At 43.1% G+C, this 19,681-nt stretch overlaps 1 protein-coding gene across 1 annotated transcript; it reads left to right on the top strand.

Moving 5' to 3' along the window:
* Positions 1–3,708: 3,708 nt before the first annotated feature.
* taf5 (TAF5 RNA polymerase II, TATA box binding protein (TBP)-associated factor) lies at positions 3,709–19,372 on the top strand. The gene is made up of 10 exons (XM_043712901.2): positions 3,709–4,696; positions 6,372–6,687; positions 7,127–7,290; positions 11,012–11,147; positions 13,056–13,176; positions 14,135–14,264; positions 15,269–15,433; positions 17,204–17,381; positions 17,484–17,661; positions 18,913–19,372. Exons 1-10 carry the CDS (start codon positions 4,011–4,013, stop codon positions 19,128–19,130), a joined length of 2,292 nt encoding a protein of 763 aa, XP_043568836.2. The 5' UTR covers positions 3,709–4,010; the 3' UTR covers positions 19,131–19,372.
* Positions 19,373–19,681: the final 309 nt, after the last annotated feature.

Below are 19,681 nucleotides of genomic sequence, written 5' to 3' on the forward strand. Positions count from 1 at the left end.
GGTAGAAGGCAGGGGTTATTGGTCAGTGGGCATGGGATGTTGGAGGTTGAACAATAATGGACATTGTCAATGGACGTGGGGTTTTGAGCAATGAAGACAAGGGTGTTCTCAGTGAGGATGGGGGTTGTTGGGTAATGGGCATGGAGGGTGTTGTCAGTGGACAGAGGGGATGATGGGTCAATAAGATCATAAGACATCAGAGAAAAAGTAGGCCATTCAGCCCATTGAGCCTGCTCCACCATTCATTAGCTCATCATTGCGGATCTATTATTCTTGAACTTTTCCCTTGACCCTTGATCCCTTACTGATTAAAATTAGGTCTATCTCAGCCTCGAATATACTTAATGACTCAGTCTCTATAACCCTCTGTGGTAAAGAATTTTGCAGATTCACTACCCTCTACGAGAAGAAACTCCTCCTCATCTCTGTCTTTAATGTGTGACCCCTTATTCTAAGATTATGCCCTCTGGTCCTAGACTGTCCCACACAGGGAAACAATCTTTTTGCATCTACTCTGTCAAATCCCTTAAGAATCTTCAATGTTTCAAGAAAGTCGCCTCTCATCTTCTAAATTTCAATGAGTACATACCCAACCAACTCAACTCTTCCTCATAAGGCAGTCCCTCCACATCTGGTATCAACCTAATGAACTGCCTCCAAAGTCAGAATATCTTCCCGTGGATAAAGAACCCAAACTGTTCACAACATTTCTGCTGTTGTCTGACTAGTGCCTTGCATAGTTTTAGCGAAACCCCCTTATTTGAAATAGAGGCCAAAATTACATTTGCCTTCCCTGATACCTGCCGAACTTGGGTGTTAGCTTTTTGTGATTCATAGATGAGGACTCCAAAAGCTCACTGTTCTGCAGCTTTCTGCATTATTTCTACATTTAAATAATATTCAGCCCCTCTGTTCTTCCTGCCAAGGCACATAACTCACATTATATTCCATTAGCCGAGCTTTGGCCACTTATTTCTTTTGTAGATTCTTTGTGGCATCCTCAGCATTTGTCTTCCCATCTATTTTTGACTTGATGTGAGTCAAGATACAGCAACAGAGGTTTGGACAAACCAAAGTTTACTCAGCATGGAAAAGAGATGGTATGGGGGGGAGCGATATGCGTACATATGTGTGGAGGTGAGTAATTGAATCCAGTCTTGATAAAATATAGAAGACATTTCCACCAGCAGAGAGACTAATGTTCTCTGTATTGTTCCAATTTAAATGTATGCGGTCAAGTAGAATGTAAGGTCTAAGTGAGTGACATTATGAAGGTGGCAGTAGGCAGTCTTCAGTCAATTTGATTCACTCCACGTGATATCAAGGTATGGATGAAGATACTGGATACTGCAGAAGCTATGAACTCTGACAATACCCTGGCAATAGTATTGAAGACTTGTGCCCCAGGACTAGTGAGAGTGACTGCCCTTGACTTCAACGTGGCAACTGATGAAGTATGACATCAAGGAGCCATAGCAAAACTGGAGTTAAGGAGAAAACTCTCCGTTGATTGGAGTAATACCTGACACAAAGGAAGAAGTTTGGATTGTTGGAGGTCATTCATCTCAGTTCTATGACATCTTTGCAGGAATACCTCACGGTAGTGTCCAAGGCCTCGTAGGCCAACTTCCTCTGCTTCATCAATGGCCTTCCCTCCATCATTAGGTCAGAGGTGGTGATGTTCTCTGATCATTGCACAATGTTCAGCACTATTCACAACAGCTCAGATACTGAGGCAGTCCATGTCCATAAAGAGCAATGATTTGGAGATGCCGGTGTTGGACTGGGGTGTACAAAGTTAAAAATCACACAACACCAGGTTATAGTCAAACAGGTTTAATTGGAAGCACACTAGCTTTCGGAGCGACGCTCCTTCATCAGGTGATAGTGGAAGGCTCAATCCTAACACAGAATTTATAGCAAAAATTTACATGAAAGAAGTGAAACTATCACTGTATTCTAACAGATGAAAGGCTTAACAGACAATCAATTTTTCAATGTATAATTTCAGTTACATCACACTGTAAATTTTTGCTATAAATTCTGAGTTAGGATTGAGACCTCCACTGTCACCTGATGAAGGAGCGTCGCTCCGAAAGCTAGTGTGCTTCCAATTAAACCTGTTGGACTATAACCTGGTGTTGTGTGATTTTTAACATAAAGAGCAAGACCTTGACAATATCAAAGTCTGGTGTAATAAGTAGCAAACAACATTCTTGCCACACAAGTGCCAGACAATACCTATCTTCAAAAAGAGAGAATCTAACCATCACCCCTTGATGGCCAATGGCAGAACCATTGCTGAATTCCACAATGTCAACATCCTGGAGTTACCATTGAACAAAAATTGAACTAGACTAGCAATATAAATACTGTGGCTACAACAGCAGTTTCAAGGCTGGGAATTCTGTGGTGAGCAACTCACCTCCAGTCTCTGGAATACCTGTTCACCATCTATAGAGCACAAAATAGGAGTGTAATGAAATACTCTGCACTTGCCTGTTTGAGTACAGCTCCTACAAAACTCAAGAACCTCAACATCATCCAGCACACTTCGTTGGCACCCCATCCACCAGCTTCAACATTCACTCCCTTCACCACTGATGCACAATGGCAGAAGTGTATACAATGTACAAGATGCCCTGCACCAACTTACCATGGCTCCTTTGATAGCACTTTCAAATTTTGACGTCTCTACTGCCTAAAAAGACAAGGGTAGCAGATACATGGGAACACTACTACCTGCAAGTTCATCTCCGACCTACACATCATCCTGACTTGGAAATATATCACCATTCCTTCAGTGTCGCGGATCAAAATTCTGAAACTCTCTCACTAATGACATGGGGAGTTCCTATGAGAGATGGAATGTAACTGTTCAAGAAGACAGCTCACCACCACTTTCTCAAGAGTAACTAGGGATTGACAAAAATTGCTTATGTCCCACAATTGAATGAAGTGGAAATGTTCAGAACAGTCTGATCAAGTTGAGGCACTGGCCGGGGATCAAGATTGTGCTAAAGGTTGGCAGGGAAATTTGTTCCAATATTAAGCGAATGAGTTAATAATTAATACCAATTAATTATATTGAGTAACATTTTCCAGTTATCACTATATGAACACATTTTTCTTTCCTTGATGACATGCCTTAATTTTCCAGTTATCACTAAGCAGCATAAGTAACCTTGAGATAAATAAAAATGCTGATACTTTGTAAATTACACTGAATTTTCTGTTTCACAAAATTCTGACACTAAAGCTGATCAATTTTTCTCACAGTGGAATGCATGTTGACGATTCAAGCAGGGTATGATGTGGGTGACTTGCAGGGTATCAGAATTCCCTGTGTTTCATGAGATGCTTTTTGGCTTCTCTGTTGCTTTGGATTCTTTGCAAAGATACAAGTGATGGGTCACAAAGATTACATTAGGATTGTTCTGAAAGGAAGAAAAATGCACTCGAGGGCCAACACCCCTGGGCTTACTGTTCTGCTGACTGTATACAAAGAAAGGGCCTGTCCTACAACTTTTGCCACCAGAGCCACACTGAGGATTCGTATGGCTCCCAACTTTGACCAGTTTGGCCCATGTTGATGATCATGGGTTGCTTTGAGTTTTAAAGTTGTATTTGTACAGTGAGAATGTAACTAATTTTTTTGTAAAAGCTTTCATAATACTGTTAAACTTGTCCCTGTTTTGTTTTTCAGTTAAAAATCACACAACACCAGGTTATAGTCCAACAGGTTTAATTGGAAGCACACTAGCTTTCAGTTGATAGTGAAATCTGACATCAGTCGTGTTGAAATCTGAGTCACAGGATTTAAGGTTTTGTTTTGCCTTAATATTTAGCATTGTCTTCAAAATGGCACACCCGTTCATCCGTAAAGCGATTTCCAATTTGCCCAAACTGTCGTACACAATGATGAGCAGCGACTTGCCCAAACTGCCGTAAAACGAGGCGTCCACTTTATAAAGAGAGGTGGTGTCGTAAAACGCTCAGACGCTGTCAAAATGGCGGCGGTGTCAGAGCCGGCGGCGGCACAAAGTGAGGCCCCGGCGTCGGCCTCAACTCCGGGCCCAGGCCCTGCTCCCTCCCCTTCCCCAGGCCCAACCCCAGCCCCGACACCTTCTCCCGCTCCTTCACCGTCCCCCACCCCCTCTCCCACCCTGGTCCCCAAACTGGAGCCGAGTGAAAGTCCGGCCGAAAACCACAAGCCGGGTCCGGCCGCAGGCCCATCTCCAGCCCCGGCCCCGGCCCCAGCCCCAGTCCCGGGCCCCGCTCCCGCTGCAGGCCCGGCTCCAGTCCCGGGCCCAGCGCCTGAGCTGCCCGACAAACAGACGCTGCTGGCTGTGCTGCAGTTCCTGAAGAAGAACCACTTCAAAGAGGCCGAGGAGATCCTGAGGAAGGAGGCCAACCTGCAGGAGAGTCTGGACGAGTCGCTGCTGAGGACGGCCGGCCACAGGGGATCGGACTCGGTTCATCAGCCCGACGTCAGCTCGGTGCTTTCGGCCTACAGCAATGAGGGCGACCCGAGCCTGTACGAGGAATACTACACCGGCCTCAAGGGCTTCATCGAGACGGCGCTGGACGCCTTCAAAGCCGAGCTGTCCACTCTCCTGTACCCCGTCTTCGTGCATCTTTACCTGGAGCTGGTTTACAACGAGCATGAGAGGGAAGCTCGGCATTTCTTCCACAAGTGAGGGGCCCCAATACCATCAAATTATTCTCAATATTTGGAATATCATCAATATAATAATGGCTGTAGTATCCTTAATAGTTCATCCTTATGGTTACGATTTGTATTGAACTTGAGCTGAATATATTGCGCAGACATCGTAGAAGAGTGCACTGTAGATTCTGCAGAATCCTATCTGGATTGTCTTGGTTAAATACAGTAACAGATTTGGAGATGCCGGTGTTGGACTGGAGTGTACAAAGTTAAAAATCTCACAACACCAGGTTATAGTCCAACAGGTTTGTGTGCTTCCAATTAAACCTGTTGGACTATAACCTGGTGTTGTGTGATTTTTAACTTTGTACAGTAACAGAGGTTACGTATCTGGGGTTGTAGTCCAGGTGGCTCGGGTGGTTAGCACTGCTACCTCACAGCACCAGGGTCCCAGATTCGATTCCAGCCTCGGGCGACTGTGTGGAGTTTCCACATTCTCCCCAGTCCAAAGATGTGCAGGTCAGGTGAATTGGCCATGCTAAATTGCCCATAGTGTTAGGTGCATTAGTCAGAGGGAAATGGGACTGGGTGCGTTGCTCTTCGGAGGGTTGGTGTGGACTTGTTGGGCCGAAGGGCCTATTTCCACACTTCTAGGAATCTAATCTAATCTACTCCCTGGAAACCAGTTTTTAACGTGGTTTGGGATCAGCAGACTATTCTTGCTGACTGGGGAATCTCGGATACTAAGTGTTCTAGGGAGTCTAGTATGTAGCAGAGTCTTGCAAAAAAGCCTAACTTGTCAGGAGTGGAATTAAGTAAAAGCAATACTGCTGGACACGTCGAGTAAAAACAAATTTCTGGAGAGATTCAGTAAGTCTGGCAGCATTTGTCAAGGAGAGATGGAAGTAACGTTTGATTCTTTGAATCTAAAGGAGAGCTATATATGGCGTTTGGAGTTCTCTTTCACAAGTGCTGTTGATGTTAAATCTTGGTTGATAAGATTTGTTTGCTACAGAAGGATATTATGGCCTAAGGGGCAAAGGTGGGGCGTGTGGAGTTAAGTTGGAGATCAGCCATGATCACATTGAATGACAGTGGAATAGACTTGGAGATGAGCTGCCCTGTTCCAGTGCTTCAACAATGGAACTCTCCAGTTTTTCCTCACCTCCCCCTCCAATATGTCAGCTAGTTTCCACTTTGAATTCCAGCCTGCAAGGGCATTTTCCTTGTCTGCATCCCACTACATTTTCCCTCTCCCCTGCATCATGCTAAGAAGAAACCTCCTTCCCACCCTTTCTCTTGAAGATGGATTCTTATCATCTGCATCCCAGACGTTATTCTCGGCCACAGCTCCCTTGAAACAAAGTAAAGTAGCGGTTGTGGGTCAGGTCCCTTGTGCATATGTTGTGTTCAGTGAAGGAGGGCATGTTTCTCTTTGCACATGACAGCTCCTGGAAACGTCAGCCTTTTATGATCAACTCCTGTGCTTGTAAACTTAATTTGCTTTTAAACAGGGGAAATCCCTGATGATGGGTCAAAGTTGAAAATGGGGGTCAGGGAGCTGCTGTTAACAAAGAATTTGCTGGAATTCAGGTTCATGGGTCTGGGTTATGTTCCATGGGTTTATCTTGGGAGAGCTACTTTGAGAATATGGTTGACATTTCTTGCAATCTGTCTGAACCTGTTTTCTGGTTGTTTGCAGGTATCATGGGGATCAAGAAGGATATTACCATGACGACCTGCGAGTACTCGCTGGCCTGTCGAAGAAGGAACACATGCAGGGGAATGAGACAGTGCTCGATTTTCGGACCAGTAAGTTTGTGCTACGGATTTCACGGGACTCATACCAGTGCCTGAAACGTCACTTACAGGAGAGGCATAATAACCAGATCTGGAACATTGTGCAGGAGCAACTGTTCATCGACGTGTTTGATGGGATGCCGAGGAGTAAGCAACAGATTGAGGTGACTTCTGGGGGAATGGCCGGAGAAGCAAAGAGGGAGGCAAACAAAACCAAGGTAAGGAATAATCTCTTTCAACAGAATCGCTATAGATCATTGTCCTGGAATCCCTACTCCGTTCTCTACAGGATCTTTGTCCTGGGATCCCTGACCCCATTCTCTATAGGATCATCATCCTGGGATCCCTGCCCTGGTCTTTACAAGATCTTTATCTTGGTTGCCCAGACCCCATTCACTAAAGGGTCATTAACATGTGGATGCTAACCACATTCCTACAGGTTCAGTATCTGTGCAACCCTATATCCTAATCTTCAAGCATCTTTTTCCCAGGACACCAAACCCCATACTCCACAGATTAATATCCCCAAATAAAGTGTTCCAGATTTTGCTGTGGAATGTTTAGTTGCTGAAGTGTAATGCCCTGCGCTCCAAGTTTTAATTTCTGGATGGGTGCATGTGGTCACTGGGCTCAGTTAACTTGTCAAAATCTTGGCAGGTGTTCTTTGGGTTGTTGAAGGAGCCAGAGATTGAGCTTCCGCTTGACGATGAGGATGAAGAAGGAGAGAACGAGGAGGGGAAACCAAAGAAGAAAAAGCCAAAGAAGGACAGCCTGGGTGCAAAGAGCAAGAAGCAGGACCCCAATGCCCCCCCTCAGAACAGGTGAGTGGGTCAACAAATCACAGAGATATGTTCCTGCAGCTCCTGGCTCTCTGTGAATCTACATAGAGTCTCAATCCTGTTCAGCTTTTGGATCATTTCTATTCTTTTCATTGGATACAGAGCTGAGCTGCTTGATTGTTGCTAGTAGAGTCAATTTTGAGAGAGTGTGAATAGTGGGAACAGTGGGACATCATCTAGCCTCTTGAGCATCGTTTGGTTAGCTCATGGCTGTTGTGGATCTCCACATCATTCATTTGCTTTTGCTCTGTATTATTTAATCATCTGACCAAACAAAAATTGATCATTCAGTTTTGAAGGCCTCAGTCGACTGCTGCATTCACAGTCTTTAACAGAAGGGAGCACGTTCCAGATCTATACTGTATGGTTATTTTCCCCCCATTTTGCTTCTGAACAATCCGGCTCGAAATTTAAGATTTTGTTCCTTTGTTCTTGATTTGTTCCAGCAGAAACAGTAGTGTATGCATCCATGATAAACATCTCAGTGAAATCATTTCTGAATCTTGAATCAAAGCGATAGTAATCATGTTTAAACAGTATGCCCCTTTATCTCACAACTGTACCACACAGTTGGAAGCGATTTGGCCTATCATGTCTGCACTGACTCTCCAAGCGAACATTTCATCTAGTGCCATCCCTTGGTTGTCTTCCAATAAGACCGCTCATTCTTTGTTTTTGGAGAATATTATTTAATCTTTCTCACCATGGTATCAGACAGCTGAATCTCGTCGTAACTGCTGCAAGGCACTTTCACAGAGCCTGGAAAAAATGGGTTGGGGGTGAGTGAAGTGTGTGCAGTCTGCAAATGGGGAAGGAAAGAGTGGCTGCAATAAGAAACAAGATAGTTTCAAACTTGTCAACAAAGGAATACTCAGCTAACTAAGAGCAATGAAATCAGTAGTGTGGTGAATTGTATGGTAATGACTGTGATGTCTCTAGCTTTAGGCTGCATATGATCAGGAACTACTGAGTGGGAAAATTGTGTCTTTGCTATTCTAATGAACACAATCAGTTTTTAAATCTGCAAGTTAGGTCTGAGATGCATTTAAAAGATTAGTAACTTCTTCCAACTTTGTGTATATATGATAGAAATGCATTAGCCATGACCTTATCAGTATGTGGAAAGTGTATTTAGGATGATGGTTTTTATTTATCACGGTGTGTAGTCATTTTGGAAATCAAAACTTTGACTTGTGCCTATTGCCTTCTGCCAGTTTAAATACACTGGTGTGTGAGAAATTAATGCTTTCATTGGTTTGCTGTGGCTTTATGCTTCATGGAAACTTGCAATTAGAGGACATTGAAAAGTTCTTCTAATTCTGCTCCTGTAAGAGTCTAATTCGCCATGTCTCAACACAAATATTGGAGTTATTGTTACTTTTGACTGCATCACCTAATAGAGTTAGTGAGAATGTGCAAGAAGCCCTGAAAAACAAGGAAAATTGCCCCAAAGAGAATCTCAAAATGAGTCCTTGGTGGGGTGGGAGAATATTTGGTGTCTTGATGAATGTAGGCTGATACTACCTCGACATGGTCCCAAACAGAGGGAGGACAGGTACAGCACAGAGTTAGATACAGAGTAACGATTCTTCTGTGCTGTACACATCAGCTGTCCCAGGACAGATACAGTGTGGATTAAGACCACTCAACCCTCTAGTAGTGTAACCCTGGCCCATTTCAGCTCGAGTCATAGAGATGTTCAGCACGGAAACCGAACCCTTCACTCCAACTCGTCCATGCTGACCAGATATCCTAATTTAATCTAGTGCCATTTGCCAGCACTTAGCCCATATCCCTCTAAACCCCTCTTATTCATATACCTATCAAGATGTCTTTTAAATGTTGTAATTGTACCAGTCTGCACCTCTTCCTCTGGCAGCTCATTCCATACACGCATCACCCTTTGTATGAAAAAGTTGCCCCTTTGGTTCCTTTTAAATTTTTCCCTTCACCCTAAATCTATGCCCTCTAGTTCTGGACTCCCCCACCACAGGGAAAAGATCTTGTCTATTTACCCTATTCATATCCCTCATGATTTTATAAACCTCTATTAGGTCACCCCTCAGCCTCTGACGTTCCCAGGAAAACAGCCCTAGCCTATTCAGCCTCTCCCTATAGCTCAAATCCTCCAACCCTGGCAACATCCTTGTAAATCTTTTCTGAACCCTTTCAAGTTTCACAACATCCTTCCGATAGGAGGGAGACCAAAATTGCACATGATATTCCAAGAGTGGCTTAACCAATGTCCTGTACAGCTGCAACATGACCTCCTAACTCCTATGCGCAATGCTCTGACCAATGAAGAAAAGCATACCAAATGCCACCTTCACTGCCCTATCTACCTGCGACTCGATTTTCAAGGAACTATGAGCCTGCGCTCCAAGGTCTTTTTTTTTAAGCAACACTCCCCAGAACCTTACCATTAAGTGAATAAGTCCTGTCCTGATTGGCCTTTCCAAAAGGCAGTACCTCACATTTATCTAAATTAAACTCCATCTGCCACTCCTTGGCCCATTGGTTACGCTGAGTTAACCCTCTTTGCTGTCCACTACACCTCCAATTTTGATGTCATTTGCAAGGTTACTAACACCACCTATGTTCACATCCAAATCATTTATATAAATGATGAAAAGCAGTGGACCCAGCACCAATCCTTGTAGCATACCACTGGTCACAGGCCTCCAGTCTGAAAGGCAACCCTCCATCACCACCCTCTGTCTTCTACCTTCAAGCTAGTTCTGCATCCAAATGGCTAGTTCTTCCCGTATTTCATGAGATCTAACCTTGCTAGCCAGTTTACCATGAGGAACCTTGTTGAATGCTTTACTGAAGTCCATATAGATCACATCCACCACTTTGCCCTCATCTATCCTTTTTGTTACTACTTCAAAAAGCACAATCGAGTTAGTGCGACATGATTACCCATGCACAAAGCCATGTTGACTATCCCTAATTAGTCTTTGCCTTTCCAAATACATGTAAATCCTGTCCCTCAGGATTCCCTTCAACTTGCCCATCACCAATGTCAGGCTCACTGGTCTATAGTTCCCTGGCTTTTCCTTACCACCTTTCTTAAATAGTGGAACCATGTTAGCCAACCTCCAATTTTCCAGCACCTCATTTGTGACTTTCACCTGCATCTCTTCTGTGTGAGATTGCCAAGTTGGAAGCTGTTTTGAACTGTTATCCAAGCACCCCTACAGCCTACGAAGCTGGATGAATCAGAGATGATTCGTGACTTAAAACCAAATTAGAATTACACTTAAGGGGGAGAAAATATGCAGAGCCACAAAGGTGTAGAGCATCTGGGGATGTTAGGTCAAGTCCCACCTTGCTAGATGATGAAATTGGCTACAGTGTAACTTGTCAAAAAGTCATCTGGTTCAGTAATGTCTTTTCAGGAGGGACATCCACCTTGTCTGTTGTATATGTGATTCGACAGCAATGTGGTGAAATATTATCTACTTTCTGGGCAAATGGGAATGGGCAATAAATGGTAGCCTAGCCAGAGATGTCCACATCCCATTAAAGAATATTTAAATAAAAACAGAGGAATAGGGTTGAGCTGTAGCTCTGCAGAAAGCTAGCGTCGATCAAATGGCCAAATGGCCTCCTGTATCGAACTGACTTTATATTTAGACACAATTGGATTCTGAATGTGATAAGGATTATATCTTTAATAGTCTTTATTTACCACCTTCAGAATTCCACTTCCTGAACTAAAAGATTCTGACAAACTGGACAAGATAATGATAATGAAGGAAGCCACAAAACGGGTGAAGCTGGGGCCGGACTGTCTGCCCTCCATATGCTTTTACACTTTCCTGAATGCTTACCAGGTGAGTGGTTTGCTACACAGGGATATGTTGCAATCTCTCCTCTTCCTGCGAAGGACCACTCCCTGGTCAAGGACCTCCTTCCTGATGTCATTGGGAAGGTGCTAGACCTGCTGTGTGATTTCCTGTTCCTCACCATATCCAGGAACTTCTCAAATGCAGGAAATAGCCAATACTGATCAGACTGTTGGTTAGACACTAGGTTAGGAGCAGATAGACCACTGGGATGATGATTCCCTGAATACCTGAAGAGTAGTAGTTGGCTGGAGATGGCCGAATAATTTCAGTCTTGTTATTGTTTAGTATGTTTGCTACTAGTTACATGTGGCTCATTCAAAATCCAAATGTGATAAATTGTTCTGCTTTTTGTGTAATACGTGAGGAATCAACATCACTATCAGATGTGAGATCTCAAAACCTGTTCACATTGAGCATTTGAACCTTGGTTTATGTTGATGAAGTAGACAAGAATCTGAGTGCAAGTATTTTTTTTCAATTGTTATGGCTTCCTTCCTTCCTTGGTACTAAACAGAAAATGTTTACTCATGGAATTGTTGTTGGCTATCCCTCAATTCCAGGATGATATATATTTGGTTGTGAATTTCTGCTGTCTGTCTGCATATTGTTATGCCTCACTCGGGTAGTGCGCTGGAAATTAAGCCCTGTTATTCCCAGAGTTGTCACAAAGGTTACACATTTTATCGAAGTACCCAAAATTCCCTGATTTACCTGCCTTTTTAAATGCAGGTTAACAGAAAACAAAACCAGGTATCTGTGCTTAACTAGAGTTACTATTTATTATCAACAAAATAGATTCTAGCGACAGGTAGATAATATAACTGTTGTAATTCCCTTGTAAAGCACCCTATACACACAGCCAAAGAGAAACATTGGTGTTATGTGGAAGGGGAAAAACTGGGAAGGCAGTAAGAAGTCCACAGGGTTTGCTGAGGTGATCTTTTTGCTTGTCTGGACTTGCTTCTCTTCTCCAGGTACTTTTCATTCCCATAGTTCACTTCCTTGCAGGAGGCACAGAGTGACTAGTTCACAAATTATAAAGTCTGACTTGCTGACTAAAAGCAATGACTTAAAGCTCTCATAAACAGAAATTGCTGGATAAACTCAGCCGGTCTGGCAGCATCTGTGGAGATAAAGCCAAGTTAACATTTTGGGTCCAGTGACCTTTGGATTCTGAAGCATCTTCCAAACCCACGACCTTCACCATGTAGGAGACCAAGAGAAGCAGATGCCTGGGAACATCACCACATGCAAGTTCTTCTCCAAACCACACATCACCTAGTCTTGGAGCTGTATCATCATTCCCTCACTTCCATGGGGTCAAATTATTGGGATGTCTTTCCAAATGGCACTGTGAGTGTTCCTACACGCAAAGACTGCAGCATTTCAGGATGGCAGCTCACCAGTACTTGTTCCAGGTCCATTACTGATGATCAACAAATGCTGGCCTAGCCAATGATGCCGGCATTCCAAGAACATACAAAAATCAGTTGAAATGTGAGCGAATGTATTCTGGAACATATCTCTTCAACATCGTGTAGGGACCGGGAGAGGTTGGGGCGGCCTTGTTAAAGGGGGAATAGCACAGGTAAATAAGGTGATAAACATGCTAAATGGGATTGATGTCTTTAAGTGGAGTTGTTGAAAGTAGAACCAAGAAAATAATGATACTGTATAGGAGGTTGATTATTTAGGGCAGGAGGGAATTGTTCTTGCAGAAAGCTAGCACAGACATGATTGACTGAATGGCTATTTCCTATGCTGTAACTATTCTCTCATTGTATTGGTACTGGATACACTGCCATTGTTTTAACAACAGCAAGTTCTTCAGAAATGTCTGTCCTGTTATATCTGCTTTCTAATTTATAATCTCCCTTTCCTGTACCGGCACAGGGACTCACTGCAGTTGACTTCACAGATGATTCTAGTCTGATAGCAGGAGGTTTTGCTGATTCCACTGTCAGAGTATGGAGTGTCACGCCCAAGAAGTTGCGCAGTGTCAAAGGGGCTACAGGTAAAATCAGCCAGCAGCCTTCTCATTAGGGCTCTACCCCCAGTAACCTCAGGCAAATAAAGTCTTCAGTGTTGGGTGTAGACAGCAAAGGGAATTTAGGGAATCAGACATTTTGTTAAACCAGTCTCCTATAGAACTTTACAGCCCTCTTGCCTTGTCAGCCTCAGTGCTTTCACTTTCAGGCTGTTTGGAATAGAATCTTGCAGAATGAAAGGAAGCTGTTCGGCCCATCGGCACTGTGGCCACTCTTGAGCTTTTCAGTTTAGTTTCACACTCTGTCTGTTTCCCAGTAACCTTGCAAGTTAGTTTCCTTTGGGTATATGTCCAGTTACCCAATGGGTGACCTCATTTGGAATAGATTCCCTTGACCTTTACGGCAGTGCAACAATTGTCATCTGAACTGCACGTGAAATAAGTTGTCATTACAATAACCAACTAACCTAGAATTCAGCATTGCTCCGTGAGCAGCAAAAGAAGCTAGTGGAGTGCAGCAAATGAAAGGGCTTATGGCCCAATTAATGGGCTGAAGTGTTTTAATGTTGGTAGTGGCTATAGTGCTGCTGATGAAATGCCAGTAGCCTCAGTGTCAGCACTGAAATCAAAAGCTCGATGCTTGTGATTGCAACTGTAGATCCTTCTCCTGCCATCCTGTAATTCCCCTTCCATTCCTACAAATGTGCATCTTGAACAAATTTGAGGAAGCTGCAGTGTATTTGTGCTTCACAGCCTCATAGGTCTCAGCACACATGACCAGTTTAATATTGTAGCCGAGGGTGGTCATTGGGGATCTTGACTGCTCATGACATGGTGTGATTGATTTTGGTTCTTATGTATAAATCTGCAGGAAGAATATGGTCTTGTCCAAAGAATGGCTGAAATACAGAAGATGTGTTGGCCTTTGGGTACAGTAAATCCAGAGGCAGCAGGCTCGATAACTGCTTTGTCTTTCCCCCACTAGATCTCAGTTTGATTGACAAAGAGTCCGATGATGTGCTGGAGCGAATAATGGACGAGAAGACTGCCTGTGAGTTTAAAATGCTACTGGGACATGGGGGCCCAGTTTATGGGACAAGTTTCAGTCCTGACAGGTAAGGAAAGGCTTCTTTTAGAACTGTAAATTAACAGACCCAGGGCTGGCACTAGTCAGAAAAAAAACCTCTGTTTCTTTAAAGCCTTTTGTGATGTGGGGATGTTCATGTGCTCCACAGTCAATGTAGTGCTTATTAATTGTAATGACTTGTAATATTGGAAGCATGGCAGCCAATTTTACATACACAACTCCTGTAAATGACAATGAAATTAATGCCTAGGTAACCTTTTATATAGTAAAGGTTTGGAACTCACTGCCATAAAGAGCAGTAGAGACAGAAACCCTTGGCTCATTTAAGAAGCATCTGGATATTTACCTCTAATGTGTAACCTGCAGGGATATGAGCCAAATGCTGGAAAGTGGAATCCCACTGGGTGGTTTAGTTTTCAACTGGGCCATGTGGCTTGTTTGGTGCTGTCATTTTTCTATGATTTCATGATTGTTAATTTGATGTGCCACAGAGGAGAACGTTTTCAATACAGTGCCTTGGGATCTGTCGGATGGACTGTGAAGGGCAGTATGCATATGTCCATTCAGGCAGCTGTACCGTCAGGAACTGGTACTGTTTGATGCAGCTGAGTATCTGTAATCTTGGGCTGGCTGGGCACATTAATGCCTATCCCTCTTCTCTAACCAGTCTATTTTGCTGGAGACAAAAATAGAAATTGCTGGAAAAACTCAGCAGGTCTGGTAGAGAAAAATCGGAGTTAACATTTCAGGTCAAGTGACCCTTCCTGCGTTCTGAGCAAGTTCTATTTTTGTTTCTGATTTACAACGTCCGCAGCTCTTTCTATTTCTAATTTGCTGGAGGGTGTTGTACCCTACACTGTGACAGTGAGTGCTCTTTTAGCAATTCTATTTACAAGATGGTGAAGGTGTGGCCATTACAGAGTTCATTGTCTAGTGTGAGAGTAATTTAGAGGATCTTTCCTCTTGACTGATAATTGCTTTAGAGGGGGAAAGCTCACAATCTATTATTTTTCTGCACTCTCTCTTGTCCAGGAACTATCTGCTGTCCAGTTCTGAGGATGGCACAGTCAGACTCTGGAGTCTGCAAACCTTCACCTGTCTCGTGGGCTACAAAGGACATAACTATCCAGTGTGGGATACGCAGTTTTCCCCGTATGGCTACTACTTCATTTCAGGGGGCCACGATCGGGTGGCACGGTGAGTATGAACGTGGAGTCACGATTGAGTGCCAGTGTGGACTGTCATGACTCAATTGCACCAATAATCAAGCTTCACTATATCACGATCTGATACAGATGTGTAACCACCAAAGTAAACTAAGAGAGTAATGAATTTGTCTGCCAGACTGCATCACATTTCATTAGTAACAGGACAATAACCCTATTTATTATAAACATATTATTTAATAAATGACATACAAAAATGGATTACTAATTGCTATTTTACAACTTGAGCTGAACTATCAAAATGTCAAACACAGGCAGTTATTCACAAATAAGACACTGAAACGGACAGTTTGGCAAAAATACTAATGATGGAAAAATAGGGGAAAAAATACAAATTTTGCATTTTGAGCCCACACCACAAGGGTGGGGCAAGTTTTCTTTTTGTGAGATGGTGACATGACGTTGTCTGCAGCGCGATTGTCTTCAATTCAATTGCTGATTGGCTGGATTAGATCTTTTGCGTTGGAACTCTTTCTTTTCAGAGACTTCACATCTCCCTTTCACTTAGAGAGGGAGAGAACTATGTTCTCTGTTTGCAGGCTTCTGGATGTCTCTGAACATCCTGACAGGTCTCTAACAAACGATTGCTGAAGAAATATTAAGGCAGCTTTTAGGAAGCTTCTCCTTAATTTGAGGATTCCTGGTGCCACTGTGCTTTGTAAAGTATCCTCCTCACTACTAGAAGTAATAATCTTGAGCAACTGAATCATACATCAATCAATTCCACTTGGTCTTTAAGTTACAGAAACTTTCCTGGTACTTTTAACCATCTAACGTCCATATTTATTTGGTTTATAAGAGAAAAGAAAAAGATGGTTCCTGGAATAGCCACAATTGAGGAACACAGTTAGTGTAATGTCACAGTCACGACTGAGTGACATGGTGTGTGTGTGAGCATAGGGTCACAATGCGGTGAGTGCAGGATTCCAATCAAGTGGCATGATGCGTGTACAAGGTCATGATTAAGTGGCATGACAAGTTTGCAAATGCGTGCAGGATTGCGATATTAAGTCAACACTGTTACTTTTGAAGGAGTATCCCATTGTTACTGATGTGGACATGTGAAGGGAATGTGTTTTCAAACAAGCTTTTTAACTGTATATGTAATTTATAGTGTTCTTTGAATGAAGTCCAATAAACTAATAGTCTACTACGATGTGGGACAAGATCAAAGTCTGGGATGAGACAGTTATTCAATCCATCTGCCCAAATTCAGTGCCTGACTACTTCACCTCAGACCTACCCAAACTGTTGAACATCAGCAGATGTCAATCCCGCTTGTTTTAAAGATGGGAGCCAATTAACCCTGCATCAACTCCCTTCTCGGGAGGCTTGATCTATATCCAGCACCCAGTAACCCTGCTGCAGGATTCTGACTGTTTTGCACGTATTCGCCAATCATTAATTCCTTACTTTGGTTCAATTGTTTATTTATTTTCACTTCACATCTTCCAGAATTTACAGACCATGTGCTCCTTCAATCTTTCCCCAGTGGAAAAGCAATTCCGTTGCTTGAGTCTTTCTTCATTAGCTGAGTGTCTGTCTAGTCATGAGTATTTGAGCCCTTCCAAGGCATCTGCATTCACTTCTGACAGTCAGGACTGACCTTTGCATAAATGTATTTTAATACAGCAGCATTGTATTCCTGGCTCTAGGGGGACACAATGTGAATGACATCGGCCGTGGGTGTTAGTATGATGGAGCTGTATTAGTTAATAGTTTGGGACATTCTGTTCCTCAGGCTTTGGGTGACTGACCATTATCAACCGCTGCGAATATTCTCTGGTCACCTCTCTGATGTCACCTGCACGAGATTTCATCCCAACTCAAATTATGTAGTGACAGGATCTGCAGACAGGACCATTCGACTGTGGGACGTTCTAAATGGCAACTGTGTTCGAATCCTCACTGGACACAAGGTATGAAATGCTGACATGGAAGCTGTTGGTGAGTGTGCAAACACTCGTGTGCCTGCTGAAACAGACACCCTTGTTAATGTTCCTTTTCTGTATTTCTCCCAGGGACCGATCCACTCATTGGTGTTCTCTCCAAATGGTAGATACTTGGCCTCTGGAGCTACAGATGGCCGGATTCTACTGTGGGATATCGGGCACGGGTTACTTGTAGGCGAGTTAAAAGGTCACACCGACACAATCTACGCACTGAAGTTCAGCCGCGATGGGGAGATTCTAGCCTCAGGTGAGAATTTGTCTTTGGAGAATGGGTCAAAGGCAGAGTTTAAAAATCCATCATTCTCATTGCTGGCATAGCCAGCATTGTTTGACTGCTGTCTCCAAACCACCTTAGAAGACAGTGACAATCCTCATTCAACCATTATTGGTGGTTTCATGACCTGTTCATAGGTACTTAGAATCACCTGTAGGCTCAGACCCGGTAAGGATGACAGCTATCCTTCCCAAAAGGACATGAATGATCCAGTTGGTTATTATAATAATTCAACACCTTCATAACAGAATAGCTTTTCAGGGATTTTCAAAATCAAACTTTTAATCCCAAACTTGTCCAGCAAGACTTGAGTTCCAATTCCCTGGCTTATTAATATAGTCAAAGAACCAGTATATCAGTCCTCTACCTTGTTGTTAGCTATCCAATTCATTATCCTGCCAGGGTTGTTGATTTTGTTTCTTTATATCAGTTGGACATCTTGACCCTGTCTCCCCGATGTCAACATGGGTCCTGGGTCAGTTTTATTTCCTGTCTAACAAATTCTGAATATGCTCAACTCTCCCCTATTATGGGGCATGGGAGTCACTAACCATGTCAGTTGGGAAATCCCTTGGAAGTTGTTACTCCTTCACTGGTGACAGGTTCCACTGTACTCCCGGTGAACTAACACAGGTGGTGCAAGGAGTGTAGTAAGATCCCAGCTGTAAACTATCTCTGTTAAACATTTCCCACTGCATTACTGTGGGGTGATGGGGATGCAGTTGAAGCTTAATATCTTCGTCATCAGGTCAGTTTGCAATTAGATGTAATTTGCCTATTGGACAATATTTGCTACATAATCCTGAGTGTGAGGAATTACCCTGACAATCAAAACATATTAATACACAGGACCCTGTCCTTTGAAGAGAGAACATGTGCACGTTATGTTTGCTTTAACTCAACATGCACATACTTACAGGTTCATTTCTCAGGGTAGTGCCTTGACCATCTTTCAGGTTAAAAATTAAGTTCAGCAATTAACTGGCAGCCATCATCACACTGCTGTGATCTCTATGGCAATACTCCATCATAGTCCATTTGTCAATCAACAGCAGTGTTCTTTTATTCAGTAACATTTTCCTTTTATGTGCATATTTTGTGAGAATTGTCCAGACTGCATGAAGTAGTTTTGGTAGAGTATATGTTTTTAATAATACTCCAATTCTGCATTGCCAAATGACTTCACCACTGTGCTGATGTGAATCTTCTGAATTGTTGTTTCAGGTTCTATGGATAATACAGTGAAAATGTGGGACACTGTCAAAGCATTTGAGGACCTGGAGACAGATGATTTCAGCACTGCCACTGGGCATATTAACTTACCTGACAACTCGCAGGAGCTGTTACTTGGCTCCTACATGACCAAATCCACCCCAGTCATTGGCCTGCACTTTACTCGCCGTAACCTACTACTGGCTGCAGGGGCATATAACCCACAGTGATTGGCAAAACCCCAAGTCTAGTCCAACCTTTCCCATCCTCATTCCTAAATTGGATGGAGGATGTAGATATTTTCACAGTATCTGTGAAATTCTCGTTTTGTGTTCCCTTCCCACCCAAAATCTTAGTAACACCCCATAGTCATTTACGACATATTGCCGTGCAGGGACGTTTTGCATTACATTGAACGGTGTTTTTTTTTTAAAAAGTCTGAATGAAGTTTACAATAAAATACTGAAATCTATTATTGCTTATCTGCAGCAGGGGGAAGAGAAAGGCTCTCCTTCCTATATTGTAGGGTCTCCAGGTCAGGCTATGTTTAAATATCAGCAGCTAGCATAGTGTGCTACCATCTACTGTAAGATTCTGATGTTCTGCAGAAAGCTAACCAGTCAAATGCTAGAAGAGCATTGTGCTGGTATACAACAACAGGTAAACCAGTATTTCTGAATCAGCCCAGACTGCTGTAGGTTTACATAGGTACAGTTGCACTGGTCCATGTCTTCGTCTCAGTCTCCAAGCTCATCCTAAATCCTGCATCAATCAACCTTGA

Source organism: Chiloscyllium plagiosum, unplaced genomic scaffold (genome assembly GCF_037043375.1).
Source record: "Chiloscyllium plagiosum isolate Xiang-an unplaced genomic scaffold, Cpla_swu_hap1 HiC_scaffold_22, whole genome shotgun sequence".
Classification (NCBI taxonomy): domain Eukaryota; kingdom Metazoa; phylum Chordata; class Chondrichthyes; order Orectolobiformes; family Hemiscylliidae; genus Chiloscyllium; species Chiloscyllium plagiosum.